Raw genomic sequence first — 20,297 nt, forward strand, 5'->3', positions numbered from 1 at the left:
ATACAAATTAATCAGGTTGGACACAGTTCTGGAACCACTTGGAGATCACAGTCAAAGGATGAACGAGAACAGGTATGTGATCTCCATTTTACAATTGAGGAAACGGAGGCAAAGTCAGTCAATCTTATTTACTGAGCGCTTATTGTGTGCAGAGCATTGTAGTAAGTGCTTGGGAGAGTACAATACTGCTTTGCACACAGTAAGTGCTCAATAAATGCAAGTGAATTGAACAGTATAGCAGACACTCCCTGCCCAAAGTTGAGTCAGTAAATTATATTTATTGAGTGTTTTCTGTGTGCAGAGCACTGTATTAAGCATTTGAGAGACTAAAATATACCACCACATTCCCTTCCCACAATGAGCTTGCAGTCTAGATAGGGCGGCAGACATTAATATAAATAAAATCACAGATACGCACATAAGCGCTGTGGGGCTGGGGGGGGGAGGGGGATGAATAAAGGGAACGGGTCAGGGAGGTGCAGATGGGAGTGGGAGAAGAGGAAATGAGGGCTTAGGGAAGGACTCTTGGAGGGGATGTGCCTTCAATAAGTCTTTGAAGGTGGGGAGAGCAATTATCTGATATGAAGGGGGAGTGTCTTCCAGGCCAGAGGCAGGACGTGGGTGAGAGGTCAGTGGTGAGATAGATGAGACTGAGGTACAGTGAGTAGGTTGGCCTTAGAGGAGTGAAATGTGTTGGCTGGGTTGTAGTAGGAGAGGAGTGAGGGGAGGTAGGAGGGGCAAGGTGATGGTAAGGAGTTTTTGTTTGAGGCGGAGGTGAATGGGTAAACACTGGAGGTTCTTGAGGGATGGGGAAACATGGCCTGAACAATTTTGTAGAAAAATGATCTGGGCAGCAGAGTGAAGTATGGCCTGGAGCGGAAAGAGATGGCAGGCAGGGAGGTCAGCAAGGAGGCTGATACAGTAATCAAGGCGGGATAGGATAAATGCTTGGCCTAATGTGTTAGCAGTTTGGATGGAGAGGAAAGTTAAGTCACTTGCCTAAGGTCACACAGCAAGCAACTGGCAGAGCTGGGATAAGAACCCAGGTCCTCTGAGCCCCAGGCCCCCTTTCTTACCACTAGCCCCTGCTGCTTCAAAAGATCAAAAGATATATCCTCGACAAGATGGTTGCATTCAGGCTGCAGGGAAACTGGGCTCAGCTCCTGCACCGAGACTGCCCTTGTCAGGTTTTATTAGCAACTTATTTTAGCCTTAGTGCCATGACTAAAACCATTAAGTCATTTCTGCACAGCCTCTCAAAATGCGAACTGTGTGTTTCCTTTGAAGAGATTAATGTCTGGTGGCTGCAGGCTTCTAGTGTAGAATGTATAGAAACCACCATTTCCCTTGACTACCACGTGTCACAATGCTCTGAAATAAGTGAAACATGTCTTGTTAGCTTAGTTTATGGCTATGTATTTTACCTGGGGGTCTCCCATGCCCAGCTCTCTGCATCTCTGGTTGCTTCTTATACCTTTAATTTATTTTAATGCTTGTCTCCCACTGCTAGCCTGCATGCGCTTTGAGGGCAGGGACGGTGTCTACCAACTATATTGTACTCTTCCAAGTGCTAAACACAGTGTTCTGCACAAAGTAAGTGCTCAATAGTGACTGATCGATCTCTAGAATGTCAGGTTCTGCCATCCACTCCCGAAGATATTACCCAGCCACAAATCCTTTGTGAAGAATCCAAGGAGAGGAAGACTGGAATTCCCCCTTTCGGAACTATGGAGTGTAGCTCCTTTAGAAGAGAACAGCTTGCTTTGCACAAGGCACATCGTCTTTTCACTTTAGATTCAATGTGTGTCACATCTGTACCAAGACAGCCCCTTAAAGAAAGCAAGGGGTCCTAGAAATTACATGAGCAGTATCGACACCTGGAAATTTTTATACTTGCAAAAAACCTTACTTCCTAGTAGATGTTTAACAGATCCAATGAGATACTGCTTGCTTTGAAGCCCTGCTCCGATACCATACTCTTCTTGGTGACTGGTGGCTCACTAAACCCGACCTTTCAGCTTTCCAGCCTATACTGATAGGCATATGCCTTCTGTCCTAGCCTCCTGTCTCTGTCTTCCACCGTGAAAATGCCTGACTTTGTGAAACGCCTCAGCTCCTTCACATTTCAAACCGCCCTCCAGGATGGAGCTAGCGGAAAACTTGAATGGATGCCTAGGCAACGCCACACAGAGAGACAAGAGGTGGAAAAGGCAGGGTTAAGTTTACAGGCCTGATGAGTCAATCAAGGGGTGGATTTCGTGAAATCACTTCACAGCAGGATGAGAAGAATAAAAGTAAGGGACAGATGGTGGAAAATAAAGGTTGAGCAGTTCAGTTCCTGAACATGAGCTTTTGCATCATCATTCACATCTAAATTTTTTTTTTCTTGGTCATCTTTCCCCATTTTCTTCAGGAGACATTATGAGATGTGCCCATATTCATTTCTATTTAGGGGAACCCTCCTGGGTTTGACAGGTTGAGAAGAACTGCAAAGATAGGAAGGCACAGAACTTGCCCTTCAAGAGTTTACATTCTAGAGGAAGAGAGAAGGCAAACCGACATACAAGTGTCTGCGATGGATTCATAGATCATAAAAGCATAGGATCGTGTGCTGGAATTGTTTGTACTTTGGCACAGAGGCATGAATAAATCTGTCAGTTCCTCAGGATTGGTGACTGGGTGCAGATAAACAGGGTGACATGGGAGTGACATTCAACTGACTATCCCACCTTGATTCATCTATCAGCCTTCTTGCTGATCCCGTATCCCCACTACAAAAACGTTTAGTCCATGTCTCCCCTCTCCTCAAGAACCTCCAGTGGTTGTTCAGCCACCTCTACATCAAACTCCATACCACAGGCTTTAAAGCACTCAATCACCTTGCCCCTTTATACCTCACCTGTTACCCTCCTATTTACAACCCAGCTCGAACACTGCGCTCCTCTAATGCCAACATACTCATTGTGGCTCAATCTCATCTATCTCACTGCCGACTTCTCGCCCGTGTCTTGTCTCTGGCCTGGAACGCCCTCCCTTTCATATTTGACAATTACTCTCCCCACCTTTGAAGCCTTATTGAAGGCACATCTTCTTCAAGAGGCCTTCCTTGACTAAGTCCTCATTTCCTCTTTTCCCACTCACTTCTGCTTCACCCTGACTAGCTCCTTTTATTCACCACCCAGCTTCCCGCCCCACAGCAGTTACGTACATATCCATAATTTTCTTATTAATTTATATTAACATATCTTCACCGCTAGACTTACTGTGGGTAGGGAATGTGCCTGTTATATTGTTGTGCTGCACTCACTCGAGTGCTTAGTACAGTATCCTATACACAATAAGTGCTCAATAAGTATGACTGACTGATTGCCCAAAGAAGCACGAAAGTGTCAGCAATCTGAAGGAAATTTACACACCCAGAGAACCACGATGACATGTGGCAAATTAGTTCTCCATATACCTCAAGTAGTTTAAGAGCCCCATATGTACTGGCCAAGCCTCACAAAACGTCTGAGTGTATTCCCAAGATGGCACTCCTTGTTCCACTCAACAGATACGTGAGAGCGTGTGGGGGGGGGAGGGGGCGGGGAGAGATGCAGGGGGAGGCACGGTGGAGTTTTTCTAATTCTAACTAGCCTAAAAAAATTTAACAAAGACATATTCCATCATAACAATTGGATCTTGATTCCTTTTAACTCAACAACACAACTAGCTCTGGAAATGTTAACAATGCAGTTATTTGACTTGAGGTTTCAGTTAATATAATATACGGTTATTACCTCATAAAAGGCACATGCCCTTCCTTTAGTTAAGTAACCCGGCCTAACAAAAATGAGTGAGCCGTTTTTGGAAGGCCAAAAGCACCAATTTTTCCTATGTAATTTCAAAACATGACTTGGACACAGATGGGACAAGTCCAAACCAAATGACATCTTAATAAATTGAAACTGTTCAGTTTACTGTTTCCTCTCCTTTTGTCTACCACAAAATGAGAATGTTCCTTTAAATTATGCCTCATCTAAACCAAGACAACCCCTGTAACATCTGTATTCCTTTCAAGTGCTGATTCAGGAATCACAACAGAGCCCACTCAGGCTGTGCTCAGATGCAAGGGAACTAAATGAAAAATGAAAATGGAATAATAAATCTGACAAAATGAAAAGGATATGGAGGTTTTTAAAAGAAAGCGCCGACACAAACAAAAACCCCAGAATACACAGCAGTCTTTGGATTGTTTTCATAAGAAAATAAATGCAATTACTTTTTATATCTGAACAACATCAGTCAAAAAGCACTTTCGAGCAAGGTCCCAAGATATAGAATTTTACTCCCAAATGCTCAGCATGGAGGTTAAATTAATATAACTGAACTAGACAGTGTAAGCTCTCCATGGGCAGGGAACATGTCTGCCAATTCTATTGTATTGCACTCTCCCAAGCACTCAGTATAGCGCTCTGCACATAGTAAGTGCTCAATAAATACCACTGACTGTGAGCTTGTTGTGGGCAGGAATGGGTCTGTTTTTCGTTATATTGTACCCTCCCAAGCACTTAGTACAGTGCTTTGCACATAGTAAGCACTCAATAAATACAATTGAATGAATGACCGAATTGACTAATTGATTGGGGATTGGAGGATAGGGACAAAGGGTTGAAGCAGGAGTTCCGTTAAAGTGTAAGTGCCTTATTGGTAGGGAACGTGTCTGTAGATTCTATTGTATTGTGCTCTCCCAAGTGTTTAATACAGTGGTCTGAACAAGGTAAGTGCACTAGAAATACCGCTGACTGGTGCACAGACCATTTTGCAACTAGCTGGACTTGGAGAAAGGCCCCTGTATATTAGAAACTTGCAGCACCTGAGAGCACGCACATGCCCGGAAAGTCACTTGGAAGAACGGTAGGGGAAAGACCTTGCCATTCCCAGAGTTCTGCTCTGTGGAGGTAGCTGGCAGGCTTGGGTCCAGCCTGGGTGGGTGAGCCTGGTCCACTCCAGAGGATTCCTTTTATTTTAAATTGTATTTGTTATGTGCTTACTAAATGTCAAGCACTGTCCAAAGCACTTGGGTAGATACCAATTAATTGGACTGGACACAGTCCATATCCCACATGGGGCTCACAAGCTTAATCCTCATTTTACAGGTGAAGTAACACAGCAAATAGTAGAGCTGGATTAGAATCCCAGGTCCTTCTGACTCTGAGGCCCATGTTCTATCCACTAAGCCATGCTGCTTCTCCAAACTGTTATCTCACTAAACTGCCCCTCCCCACTTCCAGAGTTCTAATTACCCCAATGCCAAATGTTTCCAAGGCCTTCCTTCATGTGGAAATGGTTGGGGCTGGAATTTCAGAACGGTTTTCCCAAGAAAATGAATTTTTGGCCTCGGAACCAGGATATTTACACTATGCTTATAGCATAAATGAGATCCACGAACTAAATCCTGGTCTAGTCTCACCATGGTGCAGTCAGAGTCTATGCTTAAGGAGGTGAGAGAGGGTGGATGTGCCTAGGGAGAGCAGGCTAGCAGCCCCGAGCCCCATTTGGAGAATTGGTGACATTTTTGCAGGCCTTGAGATGTTCTGAGGGGATTTTCAAGCCAAGTACTCAAATGGTAGGGCTCACAGTCATGGCTAAGTAAAGCATCTTTCATTCAGGGGGACAGGCTAAGCTTTCCATTTCACTCTCATTTGCTATTAAAATAAAATTAAATCTTTGTCACACATTTCCTAGAGCAACAAGAAGATTTAAGGCAAAGATGAAAAGTGTGAGATCTAGGATCTAGGAGGAGTGACACCTTTAAAGAATTGCCAATTTTGCCTAAGGGTTAAAAATAAAGCTTTTATTTGATCCTGCTCTGTGATTTTTTTTTTTCTTCTTGCTTGCCTCTTCTCATTTCAATAGGATCTCTGAATGGGTAAATAGTTACAGAAGTGATAAGAACAAGGACAAGGGAACACACTTATCAAACGACAGATTGGGGAGAATATAAAACAGTGAGGCGAGAGCAACCTTACAATCAAGAAGTCTGATTTTAATAACAAAGACCTTTGACGGCAAAGATCGATTGATGAAAAATCAGTGGAGACTAATGTAAAACAGGTCTCCAGCAAAGTGAAGTGCATAAGGAGTGTTTTCTAAATGGAAAGATGCTATTGTAGTAGGATAATCCAAAGGCTGATTTAAAGTAGCCGAAAATAAATAAATTGAAAACCTAAGGTAAAATATTTAGAATGGTTGTATGATAAATGATAAAAACATCGATGGTATTTGTTAAGTGCTTACTGTGGTTGTATGACTAAAAGAAAAGCCCTCCCTAAAGTAAAGTGGCATTGTATCCTATGAGTGGAAAAGAATGTGTTAAAAATCTCGAAAAGATGGGACTGCTATTGACAAAGGAATTCAGAGCGGAAACTGACAGGCCTCTCTGAGCTCACCATTTTGTTACTGGATCCTGCTGCAAGCAGCTCTGCCGTAATATGAGCCTCTCTGAGGAGGTTTCTAGAATGCCATTTCTGTAATATCTGAGCAGTTAGTTCTCTGAAGGAGCAAATTATCTCTGTTTAAACAGAATCTGAACTGGAGTTCTAGAATTGGGTAGAAGAATGGGAGTGGCTTTCTGAAGAGGGCCGGATCCTTCCTATAGCATGGGCGATAGCCACTGGACCATTGCTTGCAGTGTATATTCTGAAAAGGGGAAAAAAAACCCCACAGCCTCATTAATAACTCCAAATCCAAAATGCAACGCATTTGCTCCTACCTACTTCCAAATGAAATTTTTTTTTTTTTCCCAGCGGGAACAGGATGGGGTGCAAGAAGTTGGTGGGGAGGATTGAAGAAGGAAATACATATGCAGTTACAAAATAAATTTAAGACAACTGGGACGAGGTGCCTGATAATAATAATAATAATAATGTTGGTATTTATTAAGCGCTTACTATGTGCAGAGCACTGTTCTAAGCGCTGGGGTAGATACAGGGTAATCAGGTTGTCCCACGTGAGGCTCACAGTTAATCCCCATTTTACAGATGAGGTAACTGAGGCCTGTGCAAGTTAAGTGACTTGCCCACAGTCACACAGCTGACAAGTGGCAGAGCTGGGAGTCGAACTCATGACCTCTGACTCCGAAGCCCAGGCTCTTTCCACTGAGCCACGCTGCTTCCCATAATCACAAACGGTGCTCTCTTAAAAGGTCCTGACGGGTGGGAAGGTCCAGTAGTTTCTCAAAATCCACATTTCAAGTAGACACCATAGGAATTGCCAGGTTCAAAACACTTCAATACCGCTACATGAGTCTAGAGATACTCCACTCTAGTTACAGTGACCACTCACGGGCCTTGCAAATAAACACAAAAACTTTTCCCAACCCACAGAGGTGTTTTACCAGTCCACTTGGCTCTTCAGGAGTAAAGGACATGAAATCAGCATTCTTCTCTTTTTAGCTGGCATAAAAAGGTTTGGGAGCCATATATAATTACCCTTTGTTAGCATAACAGGGGCCCTTGCAAAATGGTTTGATTCTCCTCTTCCTTCATACAGTCACACTTTGTTCTTCCCACTCTTTCCTCACAGCCTCTTCTCATTTGTTGGATTATAAAGCCAAAGCAGGATCCTTTCTTCCCTATAGAGTAGCAATCTATAGAGGTGCCCTACTTTACGGATTGCGTCAATTTTTTTTTTTTTACCCCTCTGCCTACTCCCTGCAAGATTAGCTCTTTAAGATTTTAGAGCGAGGCAATCATTCATTCAGCCTAGGGGTGAGGATGCATTTTGGAGGTGTCGATGCTGCTGTGGGACAATAAACTCTCCCCCACAGGCATGAAAGGACTACTGCACTTTCCCCAGCAACGAACATATTACATCCAGTTCGGCTATGATGCATGGGTTGCGTTCTTGCAAAATCCATCATTGAAGAAAAGACTTGTGCTGTAGTCAGTGATATGTACTGAGCGATTACTGTGAACAGGGCACGGTACAAAGCCGTTGGGAGAGTACAACAGAATTGGTAGGCACGATCCCTGCCCTCGCTGTGGTGCTTGCCCATTCAGCCCCTGCACACAGGGGCATAAGATCGATTTTTCTGACTCTGGCGAACTGCATCCAAACAGGCTCTCACTGTCAAGCAAATCTTCCCCCATTCCCTAATGGTGCCTCAGCCAAAATCCATAATGAGAAAAGAGTTAAAGCAGAACTGAACATTCCAGGGGCCTAGAAATGCACCCGAAATGTATCAGTCAGTTAACTTGTAAGAACACTCAAGAATGCGTAGCACTGTCTTAGAAGCCATATAAGAAGCTAGATGCCAAGAGTGCTCAGTGAGAAGCAACAACGCAACAGCCAGGAGTGACAGAGCCACACAAGTAATATGCGGACAGACTTTCAAGAAGAGGAAGAAAGCTGTCAGTCCCAGTTCATTGCCATCCAATGAAATTCTTAATTTGAATCATGATTTAAATTAGATTTCATTTTTTAATCTGGTAAACAGGCATTTCATTACCAGTTCTGACTTGCATAAAAATCATAATATAGCTATTTGCTTTTAGATCAATATAAACAGTACGTAAACACCTCTCAAGAGAAGCTAAAGCATTGTAAAATGTATGAGCTATTTCTCCCAAAAAGGAGGAAAACACATTTTTGCATTAAATAAGGCTTAAGTCACTTTTTTTCAAAATACAGATTTGGCCCCAGCCAAGAAAACCATCAGAAATCAATAAATCATGCTCTCACACGCTGTAAAAACATCTGACATACACATTCATTTCCCTGGACTATAAGCCTCTTCAAAGGGAACACTATAGATATTCCTTTTTATTTCAGAGGCATTTTCCTGAAAAAGGACTGTGTGCATTCTTACCTGGGACAGCAAAAACCTCAACAGTACCAAACTGGAAAGTGTTTTGAAAATTGAGATTGAGGACAGAATCAATTTGCTACTTTCAGAACCAGGCTTTGGGGAACGTAGGGCTCTTTAAAGGGCTCTATTTACACTTGGGACCATAAAAACAAGGCCAACTACATATTCAGTCTGTCATCAAATTCTGACGGTATTCTCTTCACAGCATCTCTAGAATCTGCCCCTTCATTTTCATCCTAACTGGTACTATGCTGATCCAAACACTTAATTCCTGCCTTGACTACTGGATCAACCTCCTTGCTGGCCTCCCTGCTTCTTGTCTCTTCCCTCTCCGGTCCATACTTCACTCTGCTGCTGCCCAGCTCATTTTTCTAAAAATTAAAAATTAAAAAAAAATTCATTCCATGTCTCCCCACTACTCAAAAACCTCCAATGGTTGTCCGTCCATCTCCACATCAAACTCTTGCCATCAGCTTTAAGGTGCACAATCAGTTCTCTCCGTCCTGACTGATCTTGCTGATCCAGCCTCCAAAATTCGTGCCAGTAATGCCCACCTAACTCACTGTACCTTGAACCTGTCTGTCTCACGCCTGATCCTTTGCCCACATCCTCCCTCTGGCCTGGAACTCCCGCCCTCTTCATATGTGACAGACCAGCACTATCCCCACTTTCAAAGCCTCAGTGAGGCACATCTCTTCCAAGAGGCCCTTCCCTGACAAAGCCCTCCTTTCTGCATGACAGACTTGGGTCTGTACACATTAAGTACTTTGATATTCACCCCACCTCCAGCCGACAACATTTATGTACATATCCTTATACTCTGTTGCTTCTCTTATCTCTGATTCATTTTGTGTCTGACTCGCCCTCCTGACTGTAGGCTCCTTGAGTGCACCAACTCTACTCTATTCTACTCTCCTAAGCACTCAGTACAGGGCTCTCCACATAGGAAGTGCTCAAATACCACTGACTGAATGATCTGTTGCAATGTTGTTTGTGCAGCACATTTGGATGGTAACGAGATCATTGAGATTCCACTCAGTACCACTCATGAAGGTGGAGTGCTACATCCCTGAGAAATGGGTTTTAAAGCTGATCATTCATCAGGGAGTTGCTATCTGAAATACACTGAAAACTTTTAAACAAGGCTCTATTTAACCTGACAGGGTGTTCAATCCTTTTTCATACATTGCTCCTCCTGGGCAGAAAATGTGTCCACGGGTCCCAGCACTAGTTTCTCACTGACTAAAGGCCACAGATAGCCTGTTCTTGCAAGCTCAACACAGGCAGGGACCACATCTGCCAAATCTGTTGTATTGTACTCTCCCAGCCACCTATTACAGCACTCTGCACGCAGTAAGCGCTTAATAAATACCACTGATTGACTTGATTAAAAAGAACCTGAAATACCCACCCACAGACACAGTGCTTAAAGGAGGCACCAAACATATCACCAAAAAGTTGTTCCTTAGACCACTGCAAATGAATATGCCTATGCAAAATCTCCAATTCAATCAATTTATTGAGCACTTACTGTACATAGAGCAATCTGTGATATTTATTAAGCGTTTACTATGCACAGAGCACTGTACTAAGCCTCATAATAGTAGAGCTGGTAAACACAAGCTTACAGTCTGGAGGGGAGAGACAGATAACATATATGAATTATGGATACATACACCATGGAGTGATCAAACGCTGCACTTTATTTCTTTTGACAGGACACATACGATATGCCCATCCCTTCCATGGTCATCTTACCACTGTTCTGAGACCCTCTGATCCCAAATACATACTAAAGTACAGTGATACTATTGCTCTTCCTGGACAAGGGCTGGATTTGTGACTGGTGTGAGCAGCCTGGGAGCACATCCCAATCACCAAACATCACCCTCCCCTCTGCAAGCTCCTTAAACTACACCAGAAGGTGTCAGCAACGGTTTCGGGTTAAAACCATCTTCCCAACCAGTCATGAGAGATTCCCAGTAGAAGGAATGAGACTGGGAGGGCAGGGCTTCTCATCTTCAGTTTTAAATGAGTACATTGAAAGAGAGGTGAAGGGGGCCCAAAGGAGACAACAGCAACAACAATAATAATAGTAAAGATAAAAATAATGATTGTGGTATTTAAGTGCTTACTATGTGCCAGATATGGTACTAAACGCTAGGGTGGATACAAGCAAATCGGGTTGGACACGGTCCCTGTCTGGCCATGGTCTCAATCTTCATTTTACATATGAGCTAACTGAGGCACAGAGAAGTGAAGTGACTTGCCCAAAGTCACAGAGTGGACAAGTGGTGGAGCCAGAATTAGAACCCATGACTTTCGGCATCCAGGCCCATGCTTTATTCACTATGCTATGATACGGTAAGAAGAAAATTCCCCAAAGAAACTTCTGAAAGTCTTGCTGAGTCTCTTCCCAATGATGTGCTCAGGAGAAACCTGCCTGGAGAGGGGTAGGCAGGAGGAAGCCTACAGATTCATCATTTTATCAACTGCTCTAACATTTATGTACCCCACATCAAAGTTTTATGACAACAAGGATTATGAGGATATGTTGCTTAATTGTTATTTAATAATTTAACAGTGGTTTATTTCATTGTTACTATTTTTTAACAAATGTCCCTTACTTCTTGCTCAAAAGCTACAATACATCTCCAAAATCAACCTTTTGGGGGAGGCTTGGTATTTTTTTTTTTAAGATAAATTGCCTTTTAAGAAAGGTATTGCCTTCTAAGCTTAGATTTTGATCCAATCCCTTTCAAAGGGCTTCAGTTTAGGAGGTTTTTCCAAATGTGAAGTATTTCTGCAACTCCAAGCCCTTATTGATAGTCTCAAAAAGACTGGGTAAGAAAAGGGATTTATCGAACGGGCAATCTCATCCACTTCCAAAGCACTCACGGGAATCAACTGGAAACATCAATTTTAAATGCTTTTTAAAAAAAGTGTTTGAGAACAAAAGCATTTACATAATTTCTTGGAAGGACTGGAATTTTATTGCGGCACTTCAGAATTCTCTTAGGGCAAAGGAGTACCTCCTTCGAAGATTGATTTCATAATAGATCTTTTGATATTTGCTTGTTTCTAATATTGTTAGGTCTGTAACAAGCTCTCTCCTGCCGTTTAGGCCCTATGCTCTTCACTGCAATGTCAAATTGTATTTGGCAAAGCATCAAAAGTAGAACTGTTTCAGGCATAAGCAAAATTGGGTAAACATTTTCCTTCTGGAGTAAGCTTTCTTGTACAGCCTACACCAAACAGCAGCTCTGGAACTACATGCTTTTAGTAAACTCCTAGAAAAATCAAACAGAAGTTCCTTCTTACCTGCCTGTCCACTTCCGGGAGCAAAAGCAGGAGGTATTGTTGAAAATGCGGAGGTAAGGAAGCAAAAGTGTGTTTGTTTATTAAAGCCCTCAGGTTAGTGTTCACGAGAATAGATCCTGGTGTTTCTATGTCAATATCCTCAGCTTTGGTCCATTTCAAGTGCCCTGCAGTAAACAAAAAACAAGACTACCTTTATTTCAGGTGGAAAATGGATCCAAAAACGCTTCATTCCTGCAACCTAGACTGGCTCCAGTTACTTACTCAGAGGCCTGCCCCTCAAAGAGAAAAATTCCAATGCCTTCCTCTTATGTCCCATCTAATTCCTGCTATAGATGGAAATTTCCACCCATTGTCACATCAGCAGCAGCCTTTGGGTCATTCACACCCACCATTCACCCCACTAAAGGAAATGCTCAGATGGGGAAGCACATCTGGTCAAAAGACCTATCAAATATTTGATTACAGTTTCTTAAAATTATAAACTGCATTTTTCCCTGAACTTTAACAGCACTTAACTATTTCAAACCCCTTAAAAGGTACTGAAAAATATAGAAGACATTGTAAAGTGAATTACCAGAGATATAGCATGCGGAAGGGCTGTACAGCCACTGAGTCAGATAAGAATGGCAACTTCTTAGACATCAGAGGTTAGAATCAGTCAATCAATTAATGGCATGAATTGAGTACTTTAATGTATTCAGAGAATTGCATTAAGGTCTTGGGAGAATACACCAGATTCAGGGTGATATGATCCCTTTCCTCAAATGGCAGGGGAAAAGTGCAGAAGAGGTTTTTTTTTCCAATGGGATTTGTTAAGTGCTTATTAGGTGCCAGATACTATACTAAGCACTGGGGTAAATAAAAGCTAACCAGGCTGGCCACAGTCCACAGGAGCAGCGTGACCTAGTGGACAGAGCATGGGCCTGGAGTCAGAAAGACCTGATTCTAGCCCTGGCTCCACCATTTGTCTGCTGTGTGACCTTGGGCAAGTCACAACTTCTCTGTACCTCAGTTACCTCATCCCTAAAATGGGGATTATGACTGTGAGCCCCATGTAGGCCATGGGCTGTGTCCAACCTGAAGACTCTGTATCTAACCCAGCACTTAAAACAGTGGCTGGCTCCTAGTCAGCACTTAACAAATACCATAAAAAAAAAAGTCCACGTCTCTGACTCCCAGACCAATGCTTGATCCACTAGGCCATGAGTTCAAGGCATTTCTCATACCATTTCAGGAGCCAAAGGACTTAAAGACTATGAAGAAACGGGCTCCTCCCTAAGAAAAATCCAACGCACATTCCCAAAACAGGTGGAGACACAAAATTTTCTGCATTAAAGTTTAGTGCTACAAAGTTTAAGCAAGCCTTACCAAACCAATGTCATACATGAAGTTCACATTCCACCACACTGTGATGGTTTGCAGAAGACTGGGCATTGGATGGGAATCTCTGGAAATGACTATTTCTTCTGCGATTTCCCCCAGTGGCTAGGGCAGTGCTTTGCCCAAAGTAGGTGTTGTACAATATAACAATAAACAGACATATTCCCTGCCCACAATGAGACTGCAAGTCTTGGTGGAGGAATCTAAATCATTCAGCATGGTGAGGGGTTGGGGTCAGTTGGAGGAGTCTGTGGCACAGGTGTGATATTGCAATCAGGAAAATGAAACCAGCTCCACACCTCCCTTTAGCTGCATTCAGCACTTAGTTCTGGGTAAAGATACATCATAAAGGGTGCTTTTCTCAGATCCATTCCTTTCTCTCCACCAAAACAAACTGGTCATTCCATGGTTATTATAGCAGCCTCCTTGCTGTTCTCCCTGCTCAGTTAATACTACAGGCTGCTGCCAAGAGCATCTTCTTGAAGCAAAGCTCAGCACATATCACCACTCCTCAAAACCCACCACTGGCTTCCCGAGCCAAGCTACAACTCCCATAATCAGCTTACTGCTCTCTAACAACTCCACCCCATTTTATATATCTGAGCTCTTCACCTGCTACTCCCCAATTCCCTCACCTCATTCTTCAAAGCAAACCTACGCATACCACGCTCTCGACCTTCCCTCCTTAACCCCCTTGCTCAAGATTTTCCCCTGGATTGTGTCTCTCTCCCTAGCCAAATCCAGTCTTCAGGAAGGCTCATTTTCAAAGCCCTCCTAAAACCCTACCTCCTAATCCTCGCGACCACACACATACAGATAGGTAGGTATACACACACACAAACACACATGTATCTTCAACTGCATGGTCTATTTTGACTGTCTCTCCAATTAGAGTGTAAGCTCCTTGGGAGCAGGGAATGTATCACGTTTACTTTGTACTTTGCAAGTGCTTAGTAGAGTGGAGTGAGCGCTCAATAAATATAACTATGGCTATATTTAGATGGATAAAAAGTGGTGGAGTCTGTGCCACCCACACATAGGTTTGACCACCCAGACGCTTGTCAGAGGGAAAGGGGCTGGCAGCTCAATATGGATTCAGGAACAGTGAAAAGGGTTTACGTCATTGGTCTGACTTCACTATTGGTCGTCCGTCCTCCTTAGCTGCTGGATGTTGAATTTCGTTCTGGGGTGACTGATGAAATAGGAAAGAGGTTGGATGAGGAATCTGAAGTAAATCCAAGATGTGGTGCCAAACCTAGATGATTCTGAAACCCTTCAGCTTGGCCTGAAGATGGATCACCCACTCCCCTTGCAAACTCTCTCGATGAACACGCCGCCCCTCTGACTCAGTTAATTCATTCTCTCTGTCAAACCCTTGGTTTGACAGCAGATTTGACGGACCATTCCCTCAGTTCTGCCACTGCAATGAAACCCGTTGGAAGCATACAGAGAGTCCCTGGAGTGCATGCTTGCTTATGAGAGACCTTTCCCAGGATGATTCCTTTCCTAGCCCTGTGTTGATTCTATGAAATGGCATTAAGGCTCTCATGCGATGTTTTGTTTATGGTCTTCTCAAATATGGCCATTATACATGCATGATTATATTGAAGATTTTTCAGAGGACCGGAAAGGTAGCCTTCTTCCAGCTTCCAGATATCCTTTGTCATTCTCAAGTTCAGCCATGTGAAATCAGACTAGTTGAAATGAGCTCTAACAAAATGATGCCCCATCTACTCTTTCTTTATGCTGATAATTGCCCCTATATACTACAGGTAAAGGCATTACATCTTCAGCTAGTGGTCTATGGTCCTAGAACTTGATCACCATATAGGTTTAAGGTTAACCATGCTCTGATCTTGTCCTTGCAAAGGGACAAAGACCAGTCTTAATCTGTGGTTTTCTATTTTGACATTGATGATACATCAGTATATGATTTCGTAACCTACAAACCCTGAAAATGAAAGCCAGTTGAATAACAATTTAGACTAAGTTTTATTTAAGAAATACAAACTTGACAATACTACTTAACACTTATAGTGTGGTTCATTTCAAGAGCTTTAAAATAAACAAAATATTTGTTTTCTTAATGTTTTAATAACAGTAATAATAATAATATATAATAACCACTTACTATGTCAAGAACTGTGCTATACATCACAGTAGGACAAGGTAATAATATCAGAAAATTCTTGTCCCACACCGGATTCACAATCTAAGTGGGAAAACAAGCATTTTATCCCCAATTTACAATTTCCCAATTTTAAATTAAATTCAAATTCATTCAATTTTAATTTTAAATTTCTCAATTGACAGAGAAAACTAAGGCCAAAGAATTTAAGTGACTTGCCCAAGGTCATACAGCAGAGTAGTGGCATTGCCAAGATTAGCACCTAGGTCTTCAGACTTCCAGTTCCAAGCTCCTTCCACAACACCACACTGATCTCAAATACTTTCAAGATGCTCAAGATTTTCCCCTGGCTTGGGACTTCCTCCTTACCCAAATCCAACAGTCTTCAGTAAACCCACTTTCAAAGCCCTCCTAAAACCCTGTCTCCTAATCCCCGTGATCACACATATACAGATATATGGATATATACAAACACACACACACATATAAATAGGCATATTCAGTTGTACGGTCTATTTTGACTGTCCCTCTAATTAGAGTATAAGCTTCTTGGGAGCAGGGAACATATCACATTTACTTTGTACTTTGCAAGTGCTTAGGAGAGTGGAGTGCGTGCTCAGGCCCCCAAATTTAAGCGACTTGTCCAAGGTCATACAGCAGAGTAGTGGCAAAGCCAGGATTAGAACCTAGGTCTTCTGACTCCCAGTTCCATGCTCTTTCCACTATGCTACACTGATCTCAAATACTTCACAAATGTTAACTCTGGCCGTAAAGAACAGAGCCAGTTTTACAAGGGGGAAATATTCAGACTTAGAAAATTATTTTCAATAATCCAGGAAATCAGTGTTGGAATCAAGAATCCAGGACAAGCTGTGCTCAGTATTGCCCAGTCATTCATCCATTAGTCTATAAAATCTCTCTAAAATCAACAATATACATCTAAAAATCTACATAATATCCAGTAAGGAAGGGCAAGGTCTGGCAAGGTCTCTTTCAAACCAGAAGACATTGTGTTAAACACCTACATCCAGTTTTTCACAGCACTGGTCTTTGGTTTCAGAAAAAAATGTTAAAATGAAGGATTATCTTAAGAAAACCTGATACTGACTTGCAAGATTCAGAGACTCAAAGCAAACAAGTTCTTATCAATTTTTCCTATTTTCCAAGTGGCAGCCCTCAATAATTCAATGACATATCCCAAGCAGGGAAGCTTAGTTTTACTATGGAAGAGCCCATTCAAGGAGTCCTCTGCTTCACTGACTACTTCTCAAGAGCCCCTTTTCCTCCCACATAGTGGGTTTCAAAAGCAAAAACGCAGTTAGCGGGAAAGCTTCCCTCTATAAGAAATACGACTGAATGAATATAAGGAATCAGTTCTTTAGCAAAACCCGTTATGTTACTTGATGAACCACTTTGAAATTCTGCCTTTGGGATCTGGTCCATCCTTGAATTAGAAATATATAAAACAATTTGTCAGAGGTTAACACTGAAGTGAACTAAAATATGGGTATATTCTGTACATTGTCCTTGAAGTCCTTTCCCCCCGCCCCGTTTCTTTGGCTTAAGACACAGCGGGAAGAAAAGTTGCTCTCCTGTTAGTGACTATTTTTATTCTCCAAAACAAGCAGTTTCAAACTGATTTGAAGAGACAGACAAACCCAGGTACGCTAAAAACAATCCACAAGTCTTTGATAGTTTGCTGGCATACTCACCTAAACCAGATTTTTTTAATCGTTTTAAGTGCTGACTTGTTTGTTTCCCATTTGGGGATTTTTGTCCATGTTTCATTTCTTTATCTGAACCATCCGCTTCACCATTTTTAGACTCTGACCCTAAAACAGAAAACAGGCATCATAACTATCCTTTTCCTCCACCCTCCTCCCTTCAAAAAGAAAGCTTTTGTTTTTCAAAACAAGGTCAGCGGCTTTGTCTGCTATTTGCTGAGAGGCAGGGATCTTTCTGCTCATAATCTGGTCTCCTCACACTAAGAGGAAATAAAGGAAAGAGCACCACAAATCAATTAAGAAGAAAAAAACAGAGTTGGCCCAACACTGCCATCAATAAAGAAAATCCCTGATCTTACTCTCTGCTGTTAGGCAACTCCTGCAAGATCTTTAACAAAAAATACACAGCTATGCTTTAAACAATCCATTGTGGAACTTTCACACAATGCCAAAAAAATATAATAGCAGAAGTAACTTTCACAGGAAAGTATGCCAGGAAAACGAAACTGGCAATCTGTTACAAACCAAGAGGCAAATCTCCAAAAAATCATTTTTAAATGAGGCAACTATAAATCAGAAGTAGAGGTCAGAGATTCTTGTGGTGAAAAAGTGGTGCCAGAACCCACAGACTATTAATACGACTCTCTGGCAGTGCTGCAATGGAGAGCTGAGAGACAAATTCACATGCATTGAACAGCTGGGTTTTTAGATGGTGTTACACATCAGCATGTGATCCACCGAAGTTCTACTACCAAACAGAAACACTCAAACATCAGTCCGCATCCCCTTAACTGCTGCTACCATTAGTAAATGTCATTTTATCATATTCTCTCAGCAGTTTATATTTTTTAAAAAATGGGGGGGGGTGGGAGAGAACAGTAAAACAGCCTGTATCTGAGTCACTAGAATTATAGGGGAGGGAGGGAGGGGATAGGAGGGAAAAGGGAGGAAAGAAATTAAACCAAACCACAACGATGAAGAAATGTTACCCCGGCTATTTTCAGCAATTCTGAATTTTCAATGCCACGGCTCTCCCTGCGTGGAGGCTTTGAGGTGGACTAGGCAAGCACAGAACCTTTCAGCTCTTAGCCATTTACCTGAAGGTGAATCCGACTGCTCATCAGACACCTTTAATGGTGTCAAAACAACACGAGGAACAGTCTTGTTTACCATCATTGAGACTCCATTTCTTCTTTTCTGCTGCTGTCTCAAAGCCTATAAAACACGATAATAAAAGACAACATAAAAACGTCACCAAATATTTTTTTCTTATACGTGAAGCAAATGAGGCATTTGCCTACCATCACAACTGAACCTCTTAAGAGAGCTCAGATTCTACGCAGTCACTAATTTGATCAGGCTTCCTAACAGTCACCTTCATGTTATTTCCCTTCAAAAGCATAAAATCAGGCTCGGGGAAAAAAGGGGATGAACCTGAAGATCATTTTCAAGACGATTCTGACAACAAAGCAGCACTTAACTGTTTGCTCTACCTCAGCAGTACACCATGAAAACCCATGGAATTTGAAAATGGCACTTCCAAGTAAAATAAATGTAAAAGAAATGTTTCGAAACCAAGATAAAAATATATGTGTCTGCACTTCTCTTGCAGGTGCATCTTCTCCAGTGCACTGCTCAGTCAATCAAGTTAACACAGAGTGTCATCAGTATGTACAGCATGTAAGGACTACAGTATTGATGCACTCGCTCAGCCGTGTGGAGTGCTGCACAAAATCACTGAACATGGCAGGAATCATTTATTTCTGTGAAGGGAATCAGTCCTAATCTTGGAAACCTTGCAGCACTTGGCTTCTGTCTGCTTGACTTTGGGCATTAACCTTCAGAACACGAACGTGAATGTATTCTGGCAAATCCGGGGAAAATGATATGGGAATAAATCTCTCCAAATGGGAGTGCTTTGTGTTCTCTAAATGAATCAACCACAGTGATGATAATGGAATAGAAGGGATTTTTAAAGTTTGGAAATACGGAGTGTCTGCTGGATCATTTTAGGCAGAAAATTACCTCCTTTCAAAAGTGTCTTAAAAATACTAACTGCAAAAGCTTCGTGTCCTGAGGGACGAGGACATGAGAACTCCCCAAAATGTCAAAGCTCTGCTGGGGACCACCTGACCCTCACCTCCTGCCTTCGAGGGAGAGTCGTCTGATATTTTATCTTAATTCCTATTTTCTAAATCTGAGTTTTTCGATTCAGATTTACCTACTTTTGGAACAAAGCCTTCGAGGGAAATACATCACTAGATTTCTCCTTACAGGCAAAATGATGTACCGTTCTATCAAGGCTACGCCACACCCCACACCAACCTACAAGACTCTTACAACCTTAAGCTACAGAAATCAAGTAGATGAAAGGGCCCGAGTGAGTGAGTACCATTCAGGGACAGAAAAAGATATACATGAGATTGGAAAAGGGGCAAGAAAGGGCAAAATCCAGATAACCATTCTGTAGCCATTAGTTCAACTATCCCCACCCCACAGAAAGTCATGGAGCTGGGAGGGTTAGAAATTAGATAATAATGATATTTGTTGAGCACTTATTATGTGCCAAACCCTGTACTAACCACTGAGGTAAGTACAAGATAATTAGGTCAAATATAGTCCCTGCCCCACATGGGGCTCACAGACTAAATATGATGGAAAATAAAGAACTGAATCCTTATTGTACAGATGAGGAAACTGAGGCACAGAGAAGTTATACGGCTTGCCCAAGGTCACACAGCTGGCAAACGGCAGAGGCTCTCCTCATTTACAGCTAGATCATATGCCATCCTAGGGAGAGGAGAATCTGATTTGAAGGCTTCCCATCACATCCCTTGAAAAATGCATTCTGGTGCTTAATCTCCATGTTCAAAAATTCCTGTGAGGCATTTGT

General features: G+C 42.2%; 1 protein-coding gene and 1 long non-coding RNA gene across 6 annotated transcripts in view; one reads left to right on the forward strand and one right to left on the reverse strand.

Moving 5' to 3' along the window:
• The window catches only part of ASXL3 (ASXL transcriptional regulator 3), a 115,017-nt gene that overhangs the window by 22,753 nt on the left and 71,967 nt on the right, over positions 1 to 20,297 (reverse strand). For all 5 annotated transcript variants that reach the window (XM_029069131.2, XM_029069132.1, XM_029069135.2 and 2 more), the window contains 3 exons: positions 18,502 to 18,619; positions 17,393 to 17,512; positions 12,173 to 12,336 (listed from right to left, as the gene is read on the reverse strand). In XM_029069131.2, coding sequence (XP_028924964.1) covers positions 12,173 to 12,336; positions 17,393 to 17,512; positions 18,502 to 18,619 — 402 coding nt within the window. The remainder of the gene's footprint in view (positions 1 to 12,172; positions 12,337 to 17,392; positions 17,513 to 18,501; positions 18,620 to 20,297) is intronic.
• Positions 9 to 2,668, forward strand: LOC114813235. Its single transcript, XR_003760908.2, has 2 exons — positions 9 to 72; positions 2,414 to 2,668. It is a non-coding gene; the product is annotated as an uncharacterized LOC114813235 (long non-coding RNA).

Source organism: Ornithorhynchus anatinus, chromosome 7, assembly GCF_004115215.2.
Source record: "Ornithorhynchus anatinus isolate Pmale09 chromosome 7, mOrnAna1.pri.v4, whole genome shotgun sequence".
Lineage (NCBI taxonomy): Eukaryota > Metazoa > Chordata > Mammalia > Monotremata > Ornithorhynchidae > Ornithorhynchus > Ornithorhynchus anatinus.